At 38.0% G+C, this 18,524-nt stretch overlaps 2 protein-coding genes across 5 annotated transcripts in view; one reads left to right on the plus strand and one right to left on the minus strand.

Annotated features, from left to right (window-relative positions):
- Positions 1-645: 645 nt before the first annotated feature.
- On the minus strand, positions 646-5,865 carry meig1 (meiosis/spermiogenesis associated 1). 2 transcript variants are annotated; one of them, XM_028794918.2, is made up of 3 exons: positions 5,733-5,865; positions 5,084-5,248; positions 646-866 (listed from the first exon to the last, which is right to left on the minus strand). In XM_028794918.2, the coding sequence occupies exons 2-3, from the start codon at positions 5,234-5,236 to the stop codon at positions 738-740; spliced, it is 282 nt and encodes a 93-aa protein (XP_028650751.1). In that variant the 5' UTR covers positions 5,237-5,248; positions 5,733-5,865; the 3' UTR covers positions 646-737. The 2 variants fall into 2 exon arrangements, with proteins under 2 accessions (XP_028650751.1, XP_028650743.1); XM_028794910.2 differs by lacking the exon at positions 5,733-5,865 and adding an exon at positions 5,627-5,723.
- Positions 5,866-11,605: 5,740 nt separating this feature from the next.
- Positions 11,606-18,524, plus strand: part of dclre1c (DNA cross-link repair 1C, PSO2 homolog (S. cerevisiae)) — a 32,609-nt gene continuing 25,690 nt past the window's right edge. For 2 of the 3 annotated variants that reach the window (XM_028815057.2, XM_028815065.2), the window contains exons 1-4: positions 11,606-11,769; positions 14,656-14,707; positions 15,555-15,639; positions 16,556-16,615. In XM_028815057.2, the coding sequence (XP_028670890.2) occupies positions 11,661-11,769; positions 14,656-14,707; positions 15,555-15,639; positions 16,556-16,615 (306 nt within the window). In that variant the 5' untranslated portion in view covers positions 11,606-11,660. Of the gene's footprint in view, positions 11,770-14,655; positions 14,708-15,554; positions 15,640-16,555; positions 16,636-18,524 lie in introns of those variants that run through there. The other variant, XM_028815078.2, reaches the window with a different exon arrangement.

The raw sequence follows: 18,524 nt of genomic DNA on the forward strand, positions 1-18,524 counted from the left end.
TTTATTTTAAATGAAATAACACAAAGGATAGATCTTTAACTATATTTCCTCACTTCACATTCTTCAATGGGAGCATACTAGAGCAACTTCTAGTACTGCCTCTTTAGAGTGATGGGTCCCAGTTCTGTTTCCAGATGGAGTGCCTTCTGTGAGGTCTTTATGCTCTCTCTGTGTCCAAGTAGGCTTCTTCCTGATATTCCATTCCAAAATCATGCAGGATGCCTGATAGGCAAACATTATCTGACCTACTAGTATGAGTGAGCATGGCATAGGTATGAGTGTGCCATGCTAGACTGGTTTGGCTTCCAGGGTGATTTTCTGCCTAGTATGGAACCGACTTCCCACAGCCCTCTACTGGAGGAAAAAAATGCTATCAGACGCTGACAATAATATTTTGTTTTAACTGCTGTTTGTAAAACAATGCTATTACTGTATTAAGATGAGTATTTTTCCAGCATTTATTAACTATTCTGTATTAATATAACAAAATTAAATACCCTCATACAGTACTGGAAATCTGCAGTAATCTAAAATAAAAACTATTTTAACTATTATACCATTGTGTTAATTTTTTTTTAGGGGTGATACGTTACTATGATGTTAATAATAAATGCAGATAAATTAAATGTAGCATTCACCAGAACATTTTGCAGCAGTAATGTCTTTAATGATTTAATTGCTTCCTTATCTTACAAAATGGTAACTAAAACACAATTTTGTCTAAATAAAAACTCAGTTCAATATGCATACACTTTAACTTTGTGTACTTCCTTATCTTCACATTCTCTTTTTCTGTTGTAATAATAAAAAGTATTGTCTCGTCGCTGAAGTTTCTTCACATATCCAGTCTCTGGCCAACGTTCAATCTTCAAACAGAAATAAAAAAAAAAAAAACTTGTTTTATTCACAGTTGCTAATTATTCTCTTGCATTAGCATAAAATTATTCAGAGAAACACTTTCTGTAAGACACACCTTTACACAGCAACATTTCTTTGAAGACAATTTTTAAAGTTCATTTTTAAAAGAAATACACAAGGGCCTTTATAAAACAAATAAATAATTCTGACATTTTTTAAAAATAATCTTATACAGCATTATGGCATCCTGTCTTGAGCTGGTCCTCTGCCTTATATTGGTTTCTTCAGTAATAGGTTCTGATATCCCATGATCTTTACCAGAAAAAGCAGATATAAAAAACTGATAGAAGGATGGAATAATATAAATGTTTTTTTTAATTGGAGAAGTAATAGACAATGCAGTAAATATATATATTAAAATTTGTGCCTGTGGATTTACATTTTGGCTAAAACTTAGGAGAGAATTGTTGTTTTTTGCCACGGACAGAGTTTATGGGATGGCCGGTGTTGGGTCCTGGCCCACTGTAATGGATGCACTGCGTTATTAAAATAAAACTGAAATACATTTTTTTTCAGAATTGTTCTCATGGCTATAGCTTAAATATGTTAATAATCAACAAATATAATAAATCCATCCTTAACTGTCTTTTATGTCATCTATCCTTAAAATGAAGAATATTTTGTACAACTTAAATAACAGGTTATGGTTTTGAATTTAACTTGAGAGATGTTATTTCATCTTGTATATGTTGTATATGGTATATTCCATTTTAATGTCCAATAGCCACTTTCTGCAAGTCTCATTAGGTAGTACAGCATGTTGACCAGTAGCAGTGTTACACACACCCTGAATGACCTGCCTATACAAACAGTGCTGTGGTGGTCTGAGCAAATCTATCTTGCATCACTCACACACCATTCTTACAAAATATTTAACTAACAGAAATATGATACATGTCTCTTTGATGAAATAAAAAAAATGTACATACATGCATACTACCGGCCCTACAGGTCCACCTCAGATGTCATCGTGGCAGTCATTCCCTCTCCCATCTGGAGAACAAAGACTCCTACATCCTGGTCTTTGTTGACTACAGCTCCACCTTTAACATGGTTATCCCCCATAAACTCATCCGTAAACTGTCTGCACTTGGAGCCAGTCACAGAGGGTGGGGTGCAGGCCTAGACTTTGTGACTGGCAAGGCCCCAGTCTGTCAGGATTGGTAATAGGATTTCAGCCACCATTATCACAAACACAGGCACCCCACAGGGATGCGTCCTCAGCCCCATCCTCTACACCCTGTTCACCCACGACTGTCGCATCCCACAAAAATAACATCATCCTAAAGTTCGTGGATGACACCGCAGTGATTGGATGCATCACTGGCGGGGATGAGGCGGCCTACAGGAGGGAGGTGGACAGTCTGGAGTCATGGTGTGAGGACAACAACCTCACACTCAACATAGACAAGATGAAGGAGATTATAGTGGACAGGAGGAAGGAGAGCAGACCTCACCGGCCACTGTTCATCTGAGGGCTTGAAGTAGAGAGGGTGAACAGCATTAAATACCTGGGCATCTACATCAGTGAGGACCTCACTTGGACACTTAACACCACACAGCTGGTCAAGAGGGCTCAACAGCGGCTGTACTTTCTGAGGAGGCGGAGGAAGTTTGGTATGTCGACTAAGATCCTCGGCAACTTTTACATCTGCATTGTTGAGAGCATCTTGACCAGCTACATCACCGTGTGGTACGGCAACACTACTGCTATGGACCGCAAATGCCCTCAGAGTGAGGTAAAGACTGCTGAGAAGATCTCCAGGACCCAACTGCAGAGAATCTACAACTGCAGAGTCCGCAGGAGAACTGCCTTGATCCTCAGGGACCCCATCCACCCCCAACACGAACTGTTCACACTTCCACCCTCAGGCAGGAGGTATAGAAGTATAAAATACAGGACTTCCAGGCTAAAGAACTCTTTCCCAAGGCCATTAGACTCCTAAATAACTGACTGGTGTTTATAACCATGGTTTATCTCATTCTATCTACCTCACACAACTGTATTTGACTTGTCCATCACACCTACCTGCACATTACACTTTATATTTCTATTCTGTTTTTATACTTTATGCTGCCTCTGTTACTTATTATCTATCTGCTACTTATTATTTATGTTTATCTTTATACGTTTGTTTTGTCATTTGGTGTGGACAGCAAAGAAAGAATCTTGTCAGTAACTTCTTGTATGAATCATTACAACAACTGCAACTATAGAGCACTTGGCTTTAATTTCAGCTTTTAATTGCATTTAGCACAAGCAGTTTATGAATTTGTTTCAGATTGTTGTTTTCACTTGAATTTCCTGCTGTTGATAATTGTACTATAAAAATAGCACAATTGTCAGACAGCCTTGGTGTCACACTCCCTCCTAACCCATTAACAGCCATGTTTTGTGTTCTTCCAGATGGGCTTAAAGTGGAGAAAGACAAACAAACTGATTGCCTTCACTACACTAGTGGCACGCAAACTTATTTTGCTAAACTGGAAGAATCCTAACTCATCTTTTAAGTCAGTGGGTAACTGATGTTTTATATTATTTGAAATTGGAAAAAAATCTAATTCTCACTTAGAGGATCTGTGCAGAAATTTTCAAAACCTGGCAGGATCTAATCAACAACATTCTAGAATAAGCTTTTAAAGTACTGAGGAAGCAGATTCTCTCCCCATTTTCTTTTTCTTCTCCATTTATCTATATTCACTTATTAATTTACCTATTTACTTACTTTTACTAGGTTTAAGTTTTATTCTTCTGCCCATACTCTCTTTCTCAGGGGTGGGGGTTGATTTGTTTTCAATCCTATTCTTGTAAAATTGATCTATTTGTATGGAATGTTGTGTGATTTCAATAAAATCAATAAAATTAAAAAAAAAGCACAATTGATTATGTTAGATTATGTTGCTAGATTAGAGCTTTTCATGTACCTACCCTTTTGTGACAGGATACCTGATAGATCAAGATATGCTTTGGGAATAGGAATACATTGAATACACAGTAGGTAACTTATTTGGGAACCATGATAACCTATTTTTAAGACACAGCACACTGATCAAGGCCCCAATTAGAGGTTCTGGAAAATGTTCATCAATACTAAAGAATGCTGTCACGGAAGGTGTATGTTAAACCTCGGACTGGGCTGGAGTGGGGCAATATTTCATAGTTAGTGGAGTGGAAAGCTAATTGTAGGGTGTACTGTTTTTACAGAAATTAATATTAATGGAATTTAAGAATGGACAAGTTAGTCATTCATGTAGTAGATTCCCAGTTATACAATTGGGTATCATAGTTAAATAAAACAATCTATGTTTTTGAAGATTTTATACCAAAAACAGTCTTTTTAAAACTAATTATAGCATTCTCAAACTTACTTAGTCCAATTCAGGGTCACTATCCTGACAGCACTGATCAAAAGGTAAGAAACAGACCAAGACAGGAACCTAGTCCATTTCTTGGCCCACTCATGCATGTCACACTCATTTACATTTATACAGGGCCAATGTGGAATAACCAATCACTTAACTAGTACACATTTGGGGATCACACTTACACTCTTATTCATACTTATACAGGATCAATGTGGAATTACCAGTCACTTAAGTGGTACAAATTTGGGGATCACACTCACAGTAATATTCACACTTATACATGATTAATATGGAGGTATCAGTCACTTAACTAGTACATATTTGGAGATGTAGGTGAAAAACTTGAATGTTCACAATTGTCAAATATCCATCCATCCATTTTCCAACCCGCTGAATCCGAACACAGGGTCACGGGGGTCTGCTGGAGCCAATCCCAGCCAACACAGGGCACAAGGCAGGAACCAATCCCGGGCAGGGTGCCAACCCACCGCAGGACACACACAAACACACCCACACACCAAGCACACACTAGGGCCAATTCAGAATCGCCAATCCACCTAACCTGCATGTCTTTGGACTGTGGGAGGAAACCGGAGTGCTTGGAGGAACCCACGCAGACACGGGGAGAACATGCAAACTCCACGCAGGGAGGACCCGGGAAGCGAACCCAGGTCCCCAGGTCTCCCAACTGCGAGGCAGCAGCGCTACCCACTGCGCCACCGTGCCGCCCGTTGTCAAATATATATAACTATATTATAAACTTTCTCTCAGTCTAGAGTCACAAAACCAGTTTTCTTACCAACATCACTTGCTTCACTCGTCTGTATTCCTGTTCATCCCTGTATCCAGCCTGCTGAAATCTGTACAGATCTTCGACTTCATCTGTCCATTGCTTAGCACGACTCATTGATTTTGGCTGATAACTGGATTCACATTGCTCAAGTGATGCCATTTTTCTAAACCGCTAAAGAAAAAACAATGGAGCAATGAGCAGACATTAACAAAAACGACTTTAATTCTGGACGCTGATTATACTACACTTTAACGCATTACAGTATAATTCTCAAATAACTTTTTAATGAATTAGAAATTATCGATTTGAATTTATGTAGGTTTCTCAATCGAGCAGAGGTCTTTTCTAACTACAAATCAAAGATTAGTTATAAGTCATTAGACAATCATCAGCACTTACATTACTAGTCTCGGAGCAAATAAAATTCAATTATTGTCTCAGTGGTAGGTTGCTCGAGTACTGTGCCACTTATGGTTTCCCATTAACCGTTAAACAAATGCGTGGCACACATGCTAGGCTTATACGTTTATATACTAAGTTTCACCTTACCGATTTCCCTAGTTTTCCAAAATATGAGTGAAACGGATAAAACAAAACCTCGTCGAAAGATTAACGCATAAAACGCCTTCTTAAAATAAAACACAAAGTGACTTACATTAAGCTGCAAGTACGCCTTATATTTGCTTCCAAATTAGAAGGTTGTAGCGGTTGTTATGACGCTGTTGTTGAAAGGTCTCATAGCAACCAAGAGGGCCCATCAAAAAACAACCCTTAGTTCACAAAGTTAATGAAGTATAAATTGTGTTCAGGTTTTCTTTGGACAATCAAAATGTAAAACGGAGTTCGTTCACTCTCTTGTTTCGTCAAAAGCGCTCTTACGTATTGCAAAAAAAAAAAAAAATCAATAATTTCAGTTAATACATGCAGTAATTATTTCGCTGCCGTAGGTACAGTATTATAATTCAAAAAAGTTTTTTTTGCCTTTTTCCGCATCATAATTAAAAAAATGTATGTTTAATTGACTAATTTGGAAAGATGGCACATATGCAACGTTGCAATGATAGATAGATAGATAGATAGATAGATAGATAGATAGATAGATAGATAGATAGATCTTTATTTATCCGAAAAAAAGAAATTACCTTTCTATAGAAGGTCAAGAAATATTTTAAAAAAACATCAGCTCCTCTGAAGTAAACCCAAGAATTACAAAAGAGTATAAAGATAATAGAGCAGACACAGTAAAGCATTATAAAGGCGTACTGCCGTAGGTATAAAGAAATCCCTGTAGTTGAGAATTTTATTCGATTCTTGGGTGACCAGACGTCCTGGTTTTTAACCCGACAGTCCCGATTTCAGGCTGTGCTCCGTTTTGCGTGACCAGACGTCCCGTTTTTTTTTCTGGGTCAGCTGCGATTTTATGCATCGCGTCCAGGTGTAATGAAAATCTCAGTTCCCCATAAATATCAAAGTTCCCTGTGTTTTATGCGCATGCGTGCAGCTTTCATTCGCGCTACTCCAAGGGGATTCCCCCTCCGGGTCTTCAATTTTATTTGCGTTTAGCACACACACACGGGAATGATAAAATATTGCCCCAGTGTGGGACTTTCTGGATATCCTAAATACTGCGAGCAATAACATGATTTGCTCATTTCGTTTATTGACTTCTACGAAGGGCATTGCAGAACTGCGTTCTCTCCTAATAAACGCAGTACCTACCGAGGGCTTGGTGGAAAATCATTTGACTTTAGCTGGGTAAGCTGCCTCCCCATCGTTAATTATGGACAAAACACAGAGAGGAGTCGTGTCAGTGAATGCGTGTAAGTTTCCTCTGGATACCTAAGTTCTCCTACCTTCTAATGGTGTTCGTCCGTTCGCTTTCATAAACCCGAGCAAGGAGGCTGGAACCTATCCAAGCAATTGGACGCAAGGAACAATCCCTGGACAGGACGGCAGTCCATATTAGCGTAAACACACACACTAAGGCCAATTTATTCACACTAATTCACCGTAAATGTGTTCATGTAAAATTGGGTGTCTTTCAATATTTTTGGTTGGAATGAGTTATGACTGTTTGTATGAGACTGTCCCATAGTGTACTGGAGTTCACGTACTGAATACAGTAGTTCGATTGAACAGTTCCTGCATTTAGGTGTTTCCACTCTTCACTTCACTATGTACACCTCAGACAAGGGGCGGCCTTAGGCATGTGCAAACTGTGCACCAGCACAGGGCCGCCAAATCCCAGGGGCCGCCACGCCAATATATATTGAATATAAAACAGAAAGAGATAATAACGACACAGCTGACGGCAATGTGGCCGAAAAACATTGTGTTTCTTGTTATTTATTACGCTGTATTTACTAATGTCGCTAGAGTTGGTGCAGTAAGGTTTTCAAGTTACGGACACGCGCATATAGAAGCGAAGCTAGTGCAAGTGGGCGAGTCGTACAACTTAATGTTATGTGCATAACTGAAAGGTTCACTCAGGTGAAACATCACTATGATTTCTTTGGATTCCTTCACGACTGGGGGAAAATTGCTAGCATGAACGATAATGAATTGATGAAAAGCTGTGCAGATCTAAGCATCGTGTTAACTGACAGTTCTGACTCAGATGTTGACCCCGGAGATTTACATACCGAGCTGCAAATGTTCTCCTTCTTGGTGCCAAATAATGCAACAGCTTTGGAAGCATTACAATGCATTTATGAAAACAAACTGAACACTGCAGTTCCAAATCTTGCAATGGCTTTACGCATTGCGTTGACAATCCCAGTTACAGTGGCCTGAGGGGAAATAAGTTTTTTCAAAACTGAAGTTGATTAAAAATTACTTGAGGACATCAGTGACTCAAGAGAGACTGAATCATTTGGTCCTTGTCAATTGAACATGACGTTGCTAGATATCTGGATTACGGACATTTGCAGCACAGAAGGCTCGCAAAGTTGACTTCCTCTCATAAAGACGTACGCAAGATGTTTTCCATGGTTTCAATTAGACGCGCCATGTTGCTACTCCCTAAGTATGCAGAAATGAGAAAATCAGGTGCTAAGATAACGAAAAAATGAAAATGGAAAAGTGAAAACAATATAGAATAAATAAAAAACAAAAAAAATATAAAAGTAAATGAAAAAGTTAAAAAACATAAAATAAAAGAAAAACAAAAAAATCCAAAAAAAAAACCAAAACAAGCTGGGCATTGCTGCTACCTCCACGTGGTGCCCAGTGGAAACAGCGAAAGCTGGCAAAACGCAGCGGCAAATTTTCGGCAAAAGTTAAAACGCTTGTGTCATGTGCACGAGGCGGCTATGCAGTGTCCGCAACGGACGTGGCCATCCGCCGTGCATAAGATATCATATTGACATTGGCGGGCGAAGGGGCCACCGATTCTTTCTCTGCCCAGGGCCGCCACGAGCCTAGAGCCGCCCCTGCTCAGACTATAGGGTGTACTGGCAAGGGGTGGGTGAGACGGAGTATAGGAATCAGGTGGAGAACTTTTTTTCCTTAATTGGCAACTAACCTGTGTCCATCATTGGAAAATAAAGAAAAGTGAAGGTCTTAGTAATATTGATCTGATCAGATCACCAACATATTTTGATGGTAGTTGTAGAAAAAAGAAAATCAAAAGGTTTGGAAATGGCTGGTGTGCAGAATGAGAGCAGTAACAGGCCATGCAATTAAATAATGGATTGTACTGACTAGAATTGACTTCTTATTTACAAACTGGTTGGAGTTTGAGGCCCTGACTTAGTTGGTCATCTGTCTGCTTGCGTCACATCTTCTTGTTTTTTGATTGCCATTTAAGGAAAAAAAGCAAATCAGAGGACTGAGTTTTAAAAAAAAAGAAAACATGACATTTAAAACAAAAAGAATAGAAGTCAGTTAATGGCAGAAATTGGTCATTGATGAAGAAGTAGTAGGTAGGAAAACCTGCAGCCACTGTAGCCCTCCAAGATCAGAGTTGAAAATCCCAAGATGAATTCCAAGTTATTTTTAGTGTTTTCATTAGTGCTTTATAAGTCTTACTAAGAGCAAACTGTTTGTTGGGATTTTGTTATGTAGGAGTAACTGGACAAGCAATACTCCTATGTAGCCCCTATTATAGCATATTGCCCAAATCTAAAATCAGTGATGAAATTGCACACTGTAGATATTTATCTGCATCTTCTTCTTCTTTCGGCTGCTCCCGTTCAGAGTTGCCACAGCGGATAATCTAAAATTGTTGTCCGCATATTGATTTGGCAAAATTTTACACCGGATGCCCTTCCTGACATAACCCTCTCCATTTATCCGTGCTTCATAATACTATAAATAACAATAACTCGGCTAAAGAATGTTTTTTTATTTGCTGGATATTACAAGTCTTAAGTGCATTTTTAAAACATTATTTTTGTTATAATATAACATTTAAAAAGAGTTTACTCTGAGTTGCCAATTTATTAGGTACAACTTCCTAGTGCAATATTGAGCAACATTGGTCTTGGAGGTCTGTAGTGGCTGCAGGTTTTTGTTCCAACCCAAATGCTTCATGAAAAGTCATTTATTGCTGATGAAGCACTTATTGCTCAAGTGACATTATTCTGTATCATATTAGTTGTCTAGCTTGTTAAGATTTTGAACCCTTAATTGCTTATTTTAGTTGTTCTTTATTAGCAATAAGATGCAAATGACAAAGGAAGAAGCAGTTCTCGATGTTGCTTGTTTCCATTTACACTTTTGTATATTCGTTGTGCACTATTTGGCTTAATAAAATACTGAGAAAGAAACTGAAGAGAAAGAAAGTGAAGGACTGAAAATTAATCATGCATTTTAGGCTTCAAATCATTTGGATTATATCCTTAGAAAGGAAAAAAAAATCTATGATATAAGAATGAACTCACATTGTAGAGTTACAATATTAACAACCTATTAAATTAAATAAGATCTGTTATTGGCAAGCACTGGATTCTAATTAAGCAACTGGGTTGGAACAAAAATCTGCAGTCACTGTGACCTTCCATTGCCCACCCCTGACCTAGTGGCATGTTGCACCTCCTTTGGCTTTCTGAATAGCCGGAATTTGTCTGGGCATGGATTCTACAGGATGCTGGATGTGCTGTTCAGGAATGTTGCACCACATGCTAACATGATTGAATTGGTCACTTGCTGCTAGTTGGACAGCTACACAGTATTACTGTGAAAAGTCCTTTCCACTTCAATCAAAAGATAGGGCTGAGATTAGGGGCCTGTGCAGGCTACTGAAAAAAATGAAAATTCACTGTCATGTTCCCGGCACCACTGGGTGACTCATAATGTCTTCTGACATGGTACATTATTATGCTGGAAGTGTCCATCCAAATGTTGGATAAACTGTAGCCATGAAGGAATGAATCCGGTCAGCAACCATGTTCAGATAATGCCTGGCCTTTTAGATGTTCTTTAATGGGTATCGGTGTCCTAATGTGTACTAAAGAAAAAAACAAAGAAAATCCACACCATTACACTCCCTTCACATCAGTCATGTAATGCTGAAATCAAACAGGATGACTCTATAGATTCCTGTTACTTGCACAATACAAAAGGAACCTGGATTCAACCTACAAAGCAACAGTTCAGACTGATGTTACAGTGCCAACTGGAGACATGTTTTGTTGTTGTTGTTTTTTTTGTTGACAGCATTAACACCTGACATGGTCCTTGGCTGTTGTAGCCAATATGAGGCCATGACCAATATGTGGTGCATTTTTGAGATAACACTTTGCACCTCAGTGTTGAATGTGAATATAATCTTCCCAGCTGTGGATTGTCTGTTTGCTTGTATGATTTATGTTGCAATGTAGAATTTGTGTGTGTGTGAGTGTTGGGGTGTGTCAATAACCTGGCAAATCAATCTAGATTTCTTTGTTATATAATAACAGTAGGGTGGTGCAGTGGCCAGTGCTAATGACTCATGGATTCTAGTGTTTGAGGATTTCCAGATTTGAACCAGAAGCTGTATGATGACTCAAGTGGCAAGACCATAATATGAACAAATATGACACAATTTAAAAAAACTGAGAATTGTTTGTGCACATGGTTTCATGCACATCCTTTGAATATATGCATACATTATTTCAAAATGAATATGTGTTTTTAATTGTGCCCTTTGAGAGGGTCTTTTTCTGGGTAAAGTGAATAAATATAAATCTACAAGATAATATTATTAAGACTTTTCATAAAGCTCACAATCTCAATTTTGTATTCTCTTTTGTGCCATTTTTTACCATAGAAGCTTAGCAGTTGTAAAAATAATTTACAACATTAAGATAACTGAGTAGAACGAAGTACTTCAACTTGAGTAGTTTGTAAAAAGACAGACAGAACTTTATTTGTCCCCGAGGGAAATCTGGCGATATTAAACGTTAAGAACATATACAGTACTACACAAGAAGAAATGATAATGTGGGACCTTCCTGTCGCTAGAGGGCAGAACATCGCTGATCACGGAGCAAGAGTTGCTTGGTGTTTTTCTTGCTTTCTTGTTGTTTTGTTTTGTTTGAATGCTGGGTGGCTACAAGTTCATCTTTACAAACGTGCAGTATGTGCCGATGAAGCGTTAGAAATGAGTTGTTTCGAAGGTCGTATGAAGGAGTACCCGACGATATCAATAGATCGCTATGACAAAGAAAATGTTAATGCCAGAGCTTATTTTTTATCCCATTGTCATAAAGGTACGACATGTTTTTATATTAATAATGCACTCTGTATACAGAGAAATACCCGAATAGCTTGTAAAAACACTGAAGGAAGTTTGCGACCATTTTATTAACAAACGGATTGAATTACTGCAATGTTTTAAACAGGTCTGCTGTTTGCCTTTAAAACTGAAAAATAACAAAAAAGAAATGAAGACTGTATAAATAATAATATAGTAAAAATCACATTAACGTAATGTAGCTGAAATTGTTCTCACCCCACAGAAGTGATCCAGTTTGCCGCGCTTAAAGGAGATTTTATTAGAAAGGCGGTGCCTTGACATTGAAGTGCGGGATTTGTCATTTAAAACATCCCTGCATATGTACGTTATCCATAATTAACTGGTAATTTCAAAGTTAGCCTTCTTGGAGAGAAAACAAGTGTTGTTGTGTTAGTAGGTAACCTGATAAAGCACAGCGGTCGGGGCTCAGGAGCTTTGCGTATGATGCCTCGGTATTGTCTCCCCTTGACTTAATGACGGTAAAGGCACCTTCAGAAAATTGCTTTATGTGTACGTCTTATAACTAATAAATCAGTAGCAGATGCATCTGTAGTCACTTGCTTTCTTGATGTTTGAAAAAGAAGTGATTGGTACTGCACTTCATTAAAGGGTTGCAGTACTGGATTGCATTTGAACATTAGGAGAACATAATCTTCAATTCTAAGTGCAAACATGAACTAAACACATTATTCAGACATTTATATCCAGAGGGGGAGACATTTATAAGCAAAGGGTGTAATCTGTTGCATCTTTAATACCATTACAAATTTGGGCAGAATGGCTGTATGAACTGTTAAAGATAACATTCTAGTACTTAAATAATGTACCAGTTTGGTCATCCATTTATTTTCTGAAGACGTTTTCCTTTACCAAGGTAGTGCTTCCATATTTAATTACATGTGTGCTTTTTGTCTACTGCATACATCCCACATATAACTCCTTGGTGTCACTTTTGCCTCATGGATTCTGGTTTTGAATCCAGGTTCCCTATGGATTTTACACATTCTGTTTTTAAATTAATTTTCCTTGGGTCTTGTTCAAAAAGCGGACGCCAAAAGCCCCTACTACAAACCTTAACTTAAGGTTTGTGGGGGTAAGGCCAGGTACACCAGGGTCCCTAATTTTAAAATTTAGATTAGGTGCCAAATCTTAAAATAGTGTAAGGGTGCCTAATCTTAAAGTTGAACCCCAAACCTTAACTTAAGGTTTGTGGGGGTAAGGCCAGGTACACCAGGGTCCCTTATTTTAAAATTTAGATTAGGTGCCAAATCTTAAAGTTGAACCCTGGTGTATACTGATGGCGTCCACTTTTTGAACAAGATCCTTTTCCTTTCACATCCCCAAGGACATCCTGGTTGGGTTGCTTGGCAATTATGAGTTGGTTCTGTATGAGTTTAAATGTTGGTGTGTGTAAGTGGACCCTTAACCTGGGCAGTTTCTTGCCTTGCATCCAGTCCTGTGTTGGCCAAAATTTTTTACAACATTATTCTTAGGTTCACAGGTCCTTGTAAATATCTTAAAATAAATAAGTATTGTTGGCCCTTAAACTGCAATTGCTGTATCCTGGGGATGACATTAACCTGCCTCCAGACCTGCAAGAAGGTCCTCCAACTTGTAGGGAAAATTTGGGGGTTGGTGGCAAGATTGGCACTCCAGTCTGTAAAAAACCTCACATTGTTCCATTCCATTTGAACTAGTGGGATCCTGAGGTGGTTTGTCGTGTGGTGCGTGCGACAATGGGCTGTATCAGCACATGCTCCCAACCTCCTTCCCTCTCCCTTTCTCTCTCTAATAGATGCAGCCGTGTTCAGGTTATCCTTGTAAGGTTGCCATATGATTACATTTACAGCAAAGGTGCTTTGTAATGATTTTTTTGTCTTTCTGCTTTAAAGTATGCAGATGAGTCTCAGCACCATGAATACAGTATATTCTGTTATTCATGTTTAGATCATCTTCCTTTAACCTTTTAAAGTAAACATTTGAACCTATAATTTGCATTGTATCAGGTATATGCTAAATATGCTTTTGTATATTCATATCTATAAAAACATTCTTTGAACAGAAATGTTAGCATGTCATAGAATACATTGCAAAAATAACATTTTGCATGGTGTAAACCAGGGGCACGTTTGTTACATAAATTACCTATAGATGTGCTGAAGTGCTGAGAGCGTTTGTATTCTATTCACAAAGTAAACTGGGGATCAAGAGGAATTTGGAATCGAGAATTTTTCCATGTCAGCTGCTGGAATAGGCTCTGGCCCTTCTCGAACTTGATTTGCATTAAGTGGGTCTTAGAATGTGATATAATCATTATAGATACTGTATGTTGCATTTTACATTACGGCGTGACAGATACTCAAAACCTGTCCTGGCAGTATCAGGTAGCAGGCCAGACTGTATCCTGTCACTCAATCATCTTAAGCTGATTTAAGGCTGCATATAATTAAATGCATTTATTTGTGGGAGAAAACCAGCTTCTCTAGAAAAAAACTCACTCAAGCTCAGAAAAAAAATTAAAATTGAATGCTGGAGGCAGGTGAGCAAGTAACAGAGCCAGAGTCCAAGAATTAATACCAAATGTTTTGTTCTATCCAATTTTTAAATACAACTTTATACTATTTAGGGCTCATATGTTTTACAATATCAGTTGTACTAGAGAATATAAACATATGATTGTACATAATTTTATCAAAACAGCTAAAATAATTGCTGTCAACAGGCTATCTGAGTTTACTCATTACATATGGTAAATTAAGTAGACGTTCACACAAAGCAGTATCTGTGTTGCAGAGGAATAGGTTGTGCGTTATGGAGGTACAATGCTTAATGGGATCATACTTTGCATTTTTTCCCCCAGATCATATGAAGGGATTGAGAGCGCCAGCTCTGAAACGCCGACTGAAATGCAGGTAACTATGGTCTGCCATCGGCCTGAAAGGCTTTCTTTTAGTAGTTTCTTTTACTTAGGCAGTAAAGGTTTGTCATTGCGAGATTTAGAAATGTGGGATTATGATTGGGTGCTGCACCATTGTTATGTAAAAAAAAAAAAATGATTGGTGGTCCTTTCAGTGTTTACTGTGTTTCAAGAAGGGACTGGGAGATCTACTCTGTTAATAGATAAAGAGGGGTGAGAATCTTCCATTGAATTCTTCTTTTAAGGCAAAAGGAATACTATGTCAGACCATTGCCAGTCAAAATCAGTATACAGATAATTACAAAAAAAAATATTTTTCTAAACCGCTTAGGTCATGAGGGTACTGGAGCCTATCCCAGCCAGCACAGAGCACAAGGCAGGAACAAACCCTGGACAGGACGGCAATCCATTGCAGGGAGAATACACATATACACACAGATGCATACATCCCAACCCCACACTAAAGCCAATTTAGTTTTGCTAATCCATTTAACCTGTATGTCTTTGGACTGTGGGAAGAAAGTGGAGCACATGGGAGGGAGGACCCGGGACATGAACATCACTGCACCACCATGTCGCCCACAAAAAAAGATGTTATTTTGTAACACACAGGTTTGATTACATTATAACAGAAAGATTTGTACTGGTATTGTCCTTGTTCGTGGTCAGGAAGAAAGTTTTATTTGGCCAAGAAGTTGATCCGTGGTCACACTTGTAAAATACAATTATCTTCTTTTTTATTTTATCCAAATGAGTGTAATCTTAGACTTTAATTTGGACTCATTATTTAATTTACTGTTGGTTAGTTATTTTTACTGAGACAGACATTTTGTTTGGTCTAGTCTGACAGTTCGTCTCTATTGTTCCCCGGTGACAAAGGAGTTACTCCTGACAAATCCAAGATATAGGTTCTGGGAAAACCATATTGTAAGTACTACTTATTTTAATTAAAATAGAATTTATCAGCTATGTAAAGTTGCAAGAAAAATACTGAAACTCAATATTTTTATGCAGTATAATGTACAGACAATAATGTATTTGAATTGTTTTAATTTTTCTGAAGGCTTTGTACATATCGTTATTTTTTGGATTACTTTTAGCAGTTTTCCGGAATACAGTACTTTAAACTATAAATACTGGAAATATAACATGTTATTGTTTAACATGTACAGTAATTCCTGAAACTGTGTGATACTTTTACTTCTAAATGCTGTTGAGTTCTCCGATTAATCACTGTAATGCTTGAAATTGGGAATAGAAGTACATTAAGAACTAAATACATTATGAACAACTATTGACATTTACAAGCAAATAAGTAATCCGTGAAAGTCTACCCTGCTGTCAGTGAGTGACACATAAGAATTTATTGTTATACAACTGGTGTGGTATGGTGGAGCATTAATTAGTGCTGCTAATGTGCCAAGTTGTGTTGGTTTGTTTTTTTCCCCACTTTATCCTGGTGTGGTCCATTAGAGCCTGGTTATTTTGCCAGAGTAGAACCACAGAACTTTTCTGACAGAACTACCTTGAGTCTTTATAGTCTCAATTTACAGTAGATTAAAGAGTCACAGGTTAAAACTGAACATATAACTTGTTTCTGTAAATGTAACATCAGTACTGCAGGTCAAAATGTTATAATGCATTGCTGGATACCAGAACTTTTAAATTAACATGATACAAGTGAATTCTGAAAGATTGGCAAATCTTAATTTAGATTTGTTTTTTTTTATTTTATTGTTTCTAATTATGGTTATATATGCATGAGGTCTTATCACAACATACTATGCAGTATGTTAGGAAAAGAAATTGGGAAAACCATGTATGTATTTTGTTACTCTTTTAGGTTGCAATTGAAGTGGAAACACCAACGCAGATTTCATTAATTGATGAAGCAACTGGCGAGGTATTGAAATATAAAGCAGAGTAAGAGTTTGACTTCCTTTCTAAACATAGATTAATAAGGGATTTTTTTTAATAATAGTGCCTATATTTGCAGCATGTGGGTAGTCTTTATCTTTAATTAACCCTATCAGACTCAAACCCACAAATGGCCACCTGTCTGTATCTTTGTATTTTTAGTGTGAAATGACATTTAACACAGTCTAGGGCACAGGTGTCAAACTCCAGGCCTGGAGGGCCGCAGTGGCTGCAGGTTTTCATTCTAACCCTTTTCCTAATCAGTGACCAGTTTTCACTGCTAATTCACTTTTTTCCCCTTTTATTTTAACAGCTATGTTAGAAGGATTCTGAATTGATTCGTTTCCTCATTAAATGACAGCCAAACAGAAATGAGATGTGAAACGAGACAACAGATGACCAGCTTAAACTGGAGCTTCAAACTCCAACCAGTTTCTTTAATGAGAAGCCGATGCTTGCTTGCTGTTAATTAAACCCATTATTTCATTCCATGGCTTGTTGCTGCTCTCGTTCTGCAACAGCAGACATTTCCCAAACTGATGATTTTCTGTTTTTTATAAGAACATTGTCAAAGTGTTTTGAGATATTAACCTTACTGAGACCATCACCTTTCTTTATTTTCAGATACTGTGTGATGTGGTGGCTTGTTTTGTCTCATTATTGGTTGGCTGGTAATTAAGGAAAAAAACTAAAGGGCCTGAGTCAAGTTAATTAAAAGAAGTAATTAGCAGCAAAAATTGGTCACTAATTAAGAAGATGGTTAGAATGAAAACCTGCAGCCACTGCGGCCCTCCAGGACTGGAGTTCGACACCCCTGGTCTAGGGCATGGGTAGGCAATGTCAGTCCTGGAGAGCCGCAGTGGTTGCAGGTTTTTGTTCCAACCCAGTTTCTTAATGAGCAATCAATTATTGCTGATGAAACACTTATTGCTTAAGTGATAGTTTGATGCTTCATTTCAGTGGTCTCACTTGTTAAGTCTCCCCACCCTTTATTGCTTATTTCAATCTTTAACAGCTGCATTCAGTGTGTTAATGGCTCCTTATTAGCAATAAAATGTAAATGACAAAGCGGTCAGAAGTTCTCCATCTAGCTCAGGGGTGGGCAATGTCAGTCCTGGAGTGCCGCAGTATGTGCAGGTTTTTGTTCCAACCCAGTTCCTTAACGAGAACTCAATTATTGCTGATGAAGCACATATTGCTTAAGTGACATTTTGATGCTTCATTTTAGTGGTCTCGCTTGTTAAGGTTCTCCAACCTTAATTGCTTATTTCAATCTTAAACTGCTGCATTCAGTGTTTTAATTGCTCCTTATTGTCAATAAGATGTAAAAGACAAAGCAGCCAGCAGTTCTCCAGCTAGCTTTTTTCCAATTACATCTGTGTGTGTTCATCATGCACTGTTTGATTTAATAAAACACTTAATAGAAAAATGTGACAGACTGAAAATGATCTGTTTTAGGCTTCAAATCATTTGGATGATATCCTTGGAAAGGAAAAAAATCTACGATATAAGAGCCTTACATTGCACAGACTAACAAGCCATAAAATTAAATAAGGTCTGAGATTGGCAATGATTGGTTTCTAATTAAGCAATTGGGTTGTAATGAAAACCTGTAGCCACTGCGGCTCACCAGGACCGACATTGCCTACCCCTGGTCTAGGGAATCCATTCTGCTGGAATTCCCGGGTGAATGGAACATCCAAGCTTGCATATATAGTGTGTAAAAATCGATCAAGAAATAACAAGAGTTATAGTTGAAAATAATTAAGTGGCACGTTTTTTTGACCCACGGTGTAGTGTGTTGCGTATTAATTCATTGAACAACAGACCAGCAGCAGTCAGTCTCCTGGCTCCCACTAAGACTAAGCACAGTGGACTGGGAGGTGTCTGCACTC

Source organism: Erpetoichthys calabaricus, chromosome 1 (genome assembly GCF_900747795.2).
Source record: "Erpetoichthys calabaricus chromosome 1, fErpCal1.3, whole genome shotgun sequence".
Classification (NCBI taxonomy): domain Eukaryota; kingdom Metazoa; phylum Chordata; class Cladistia; order Polypteriformes; family Polypteridae; genus Erpetoichthys; species Erpetoichthys calabaricus.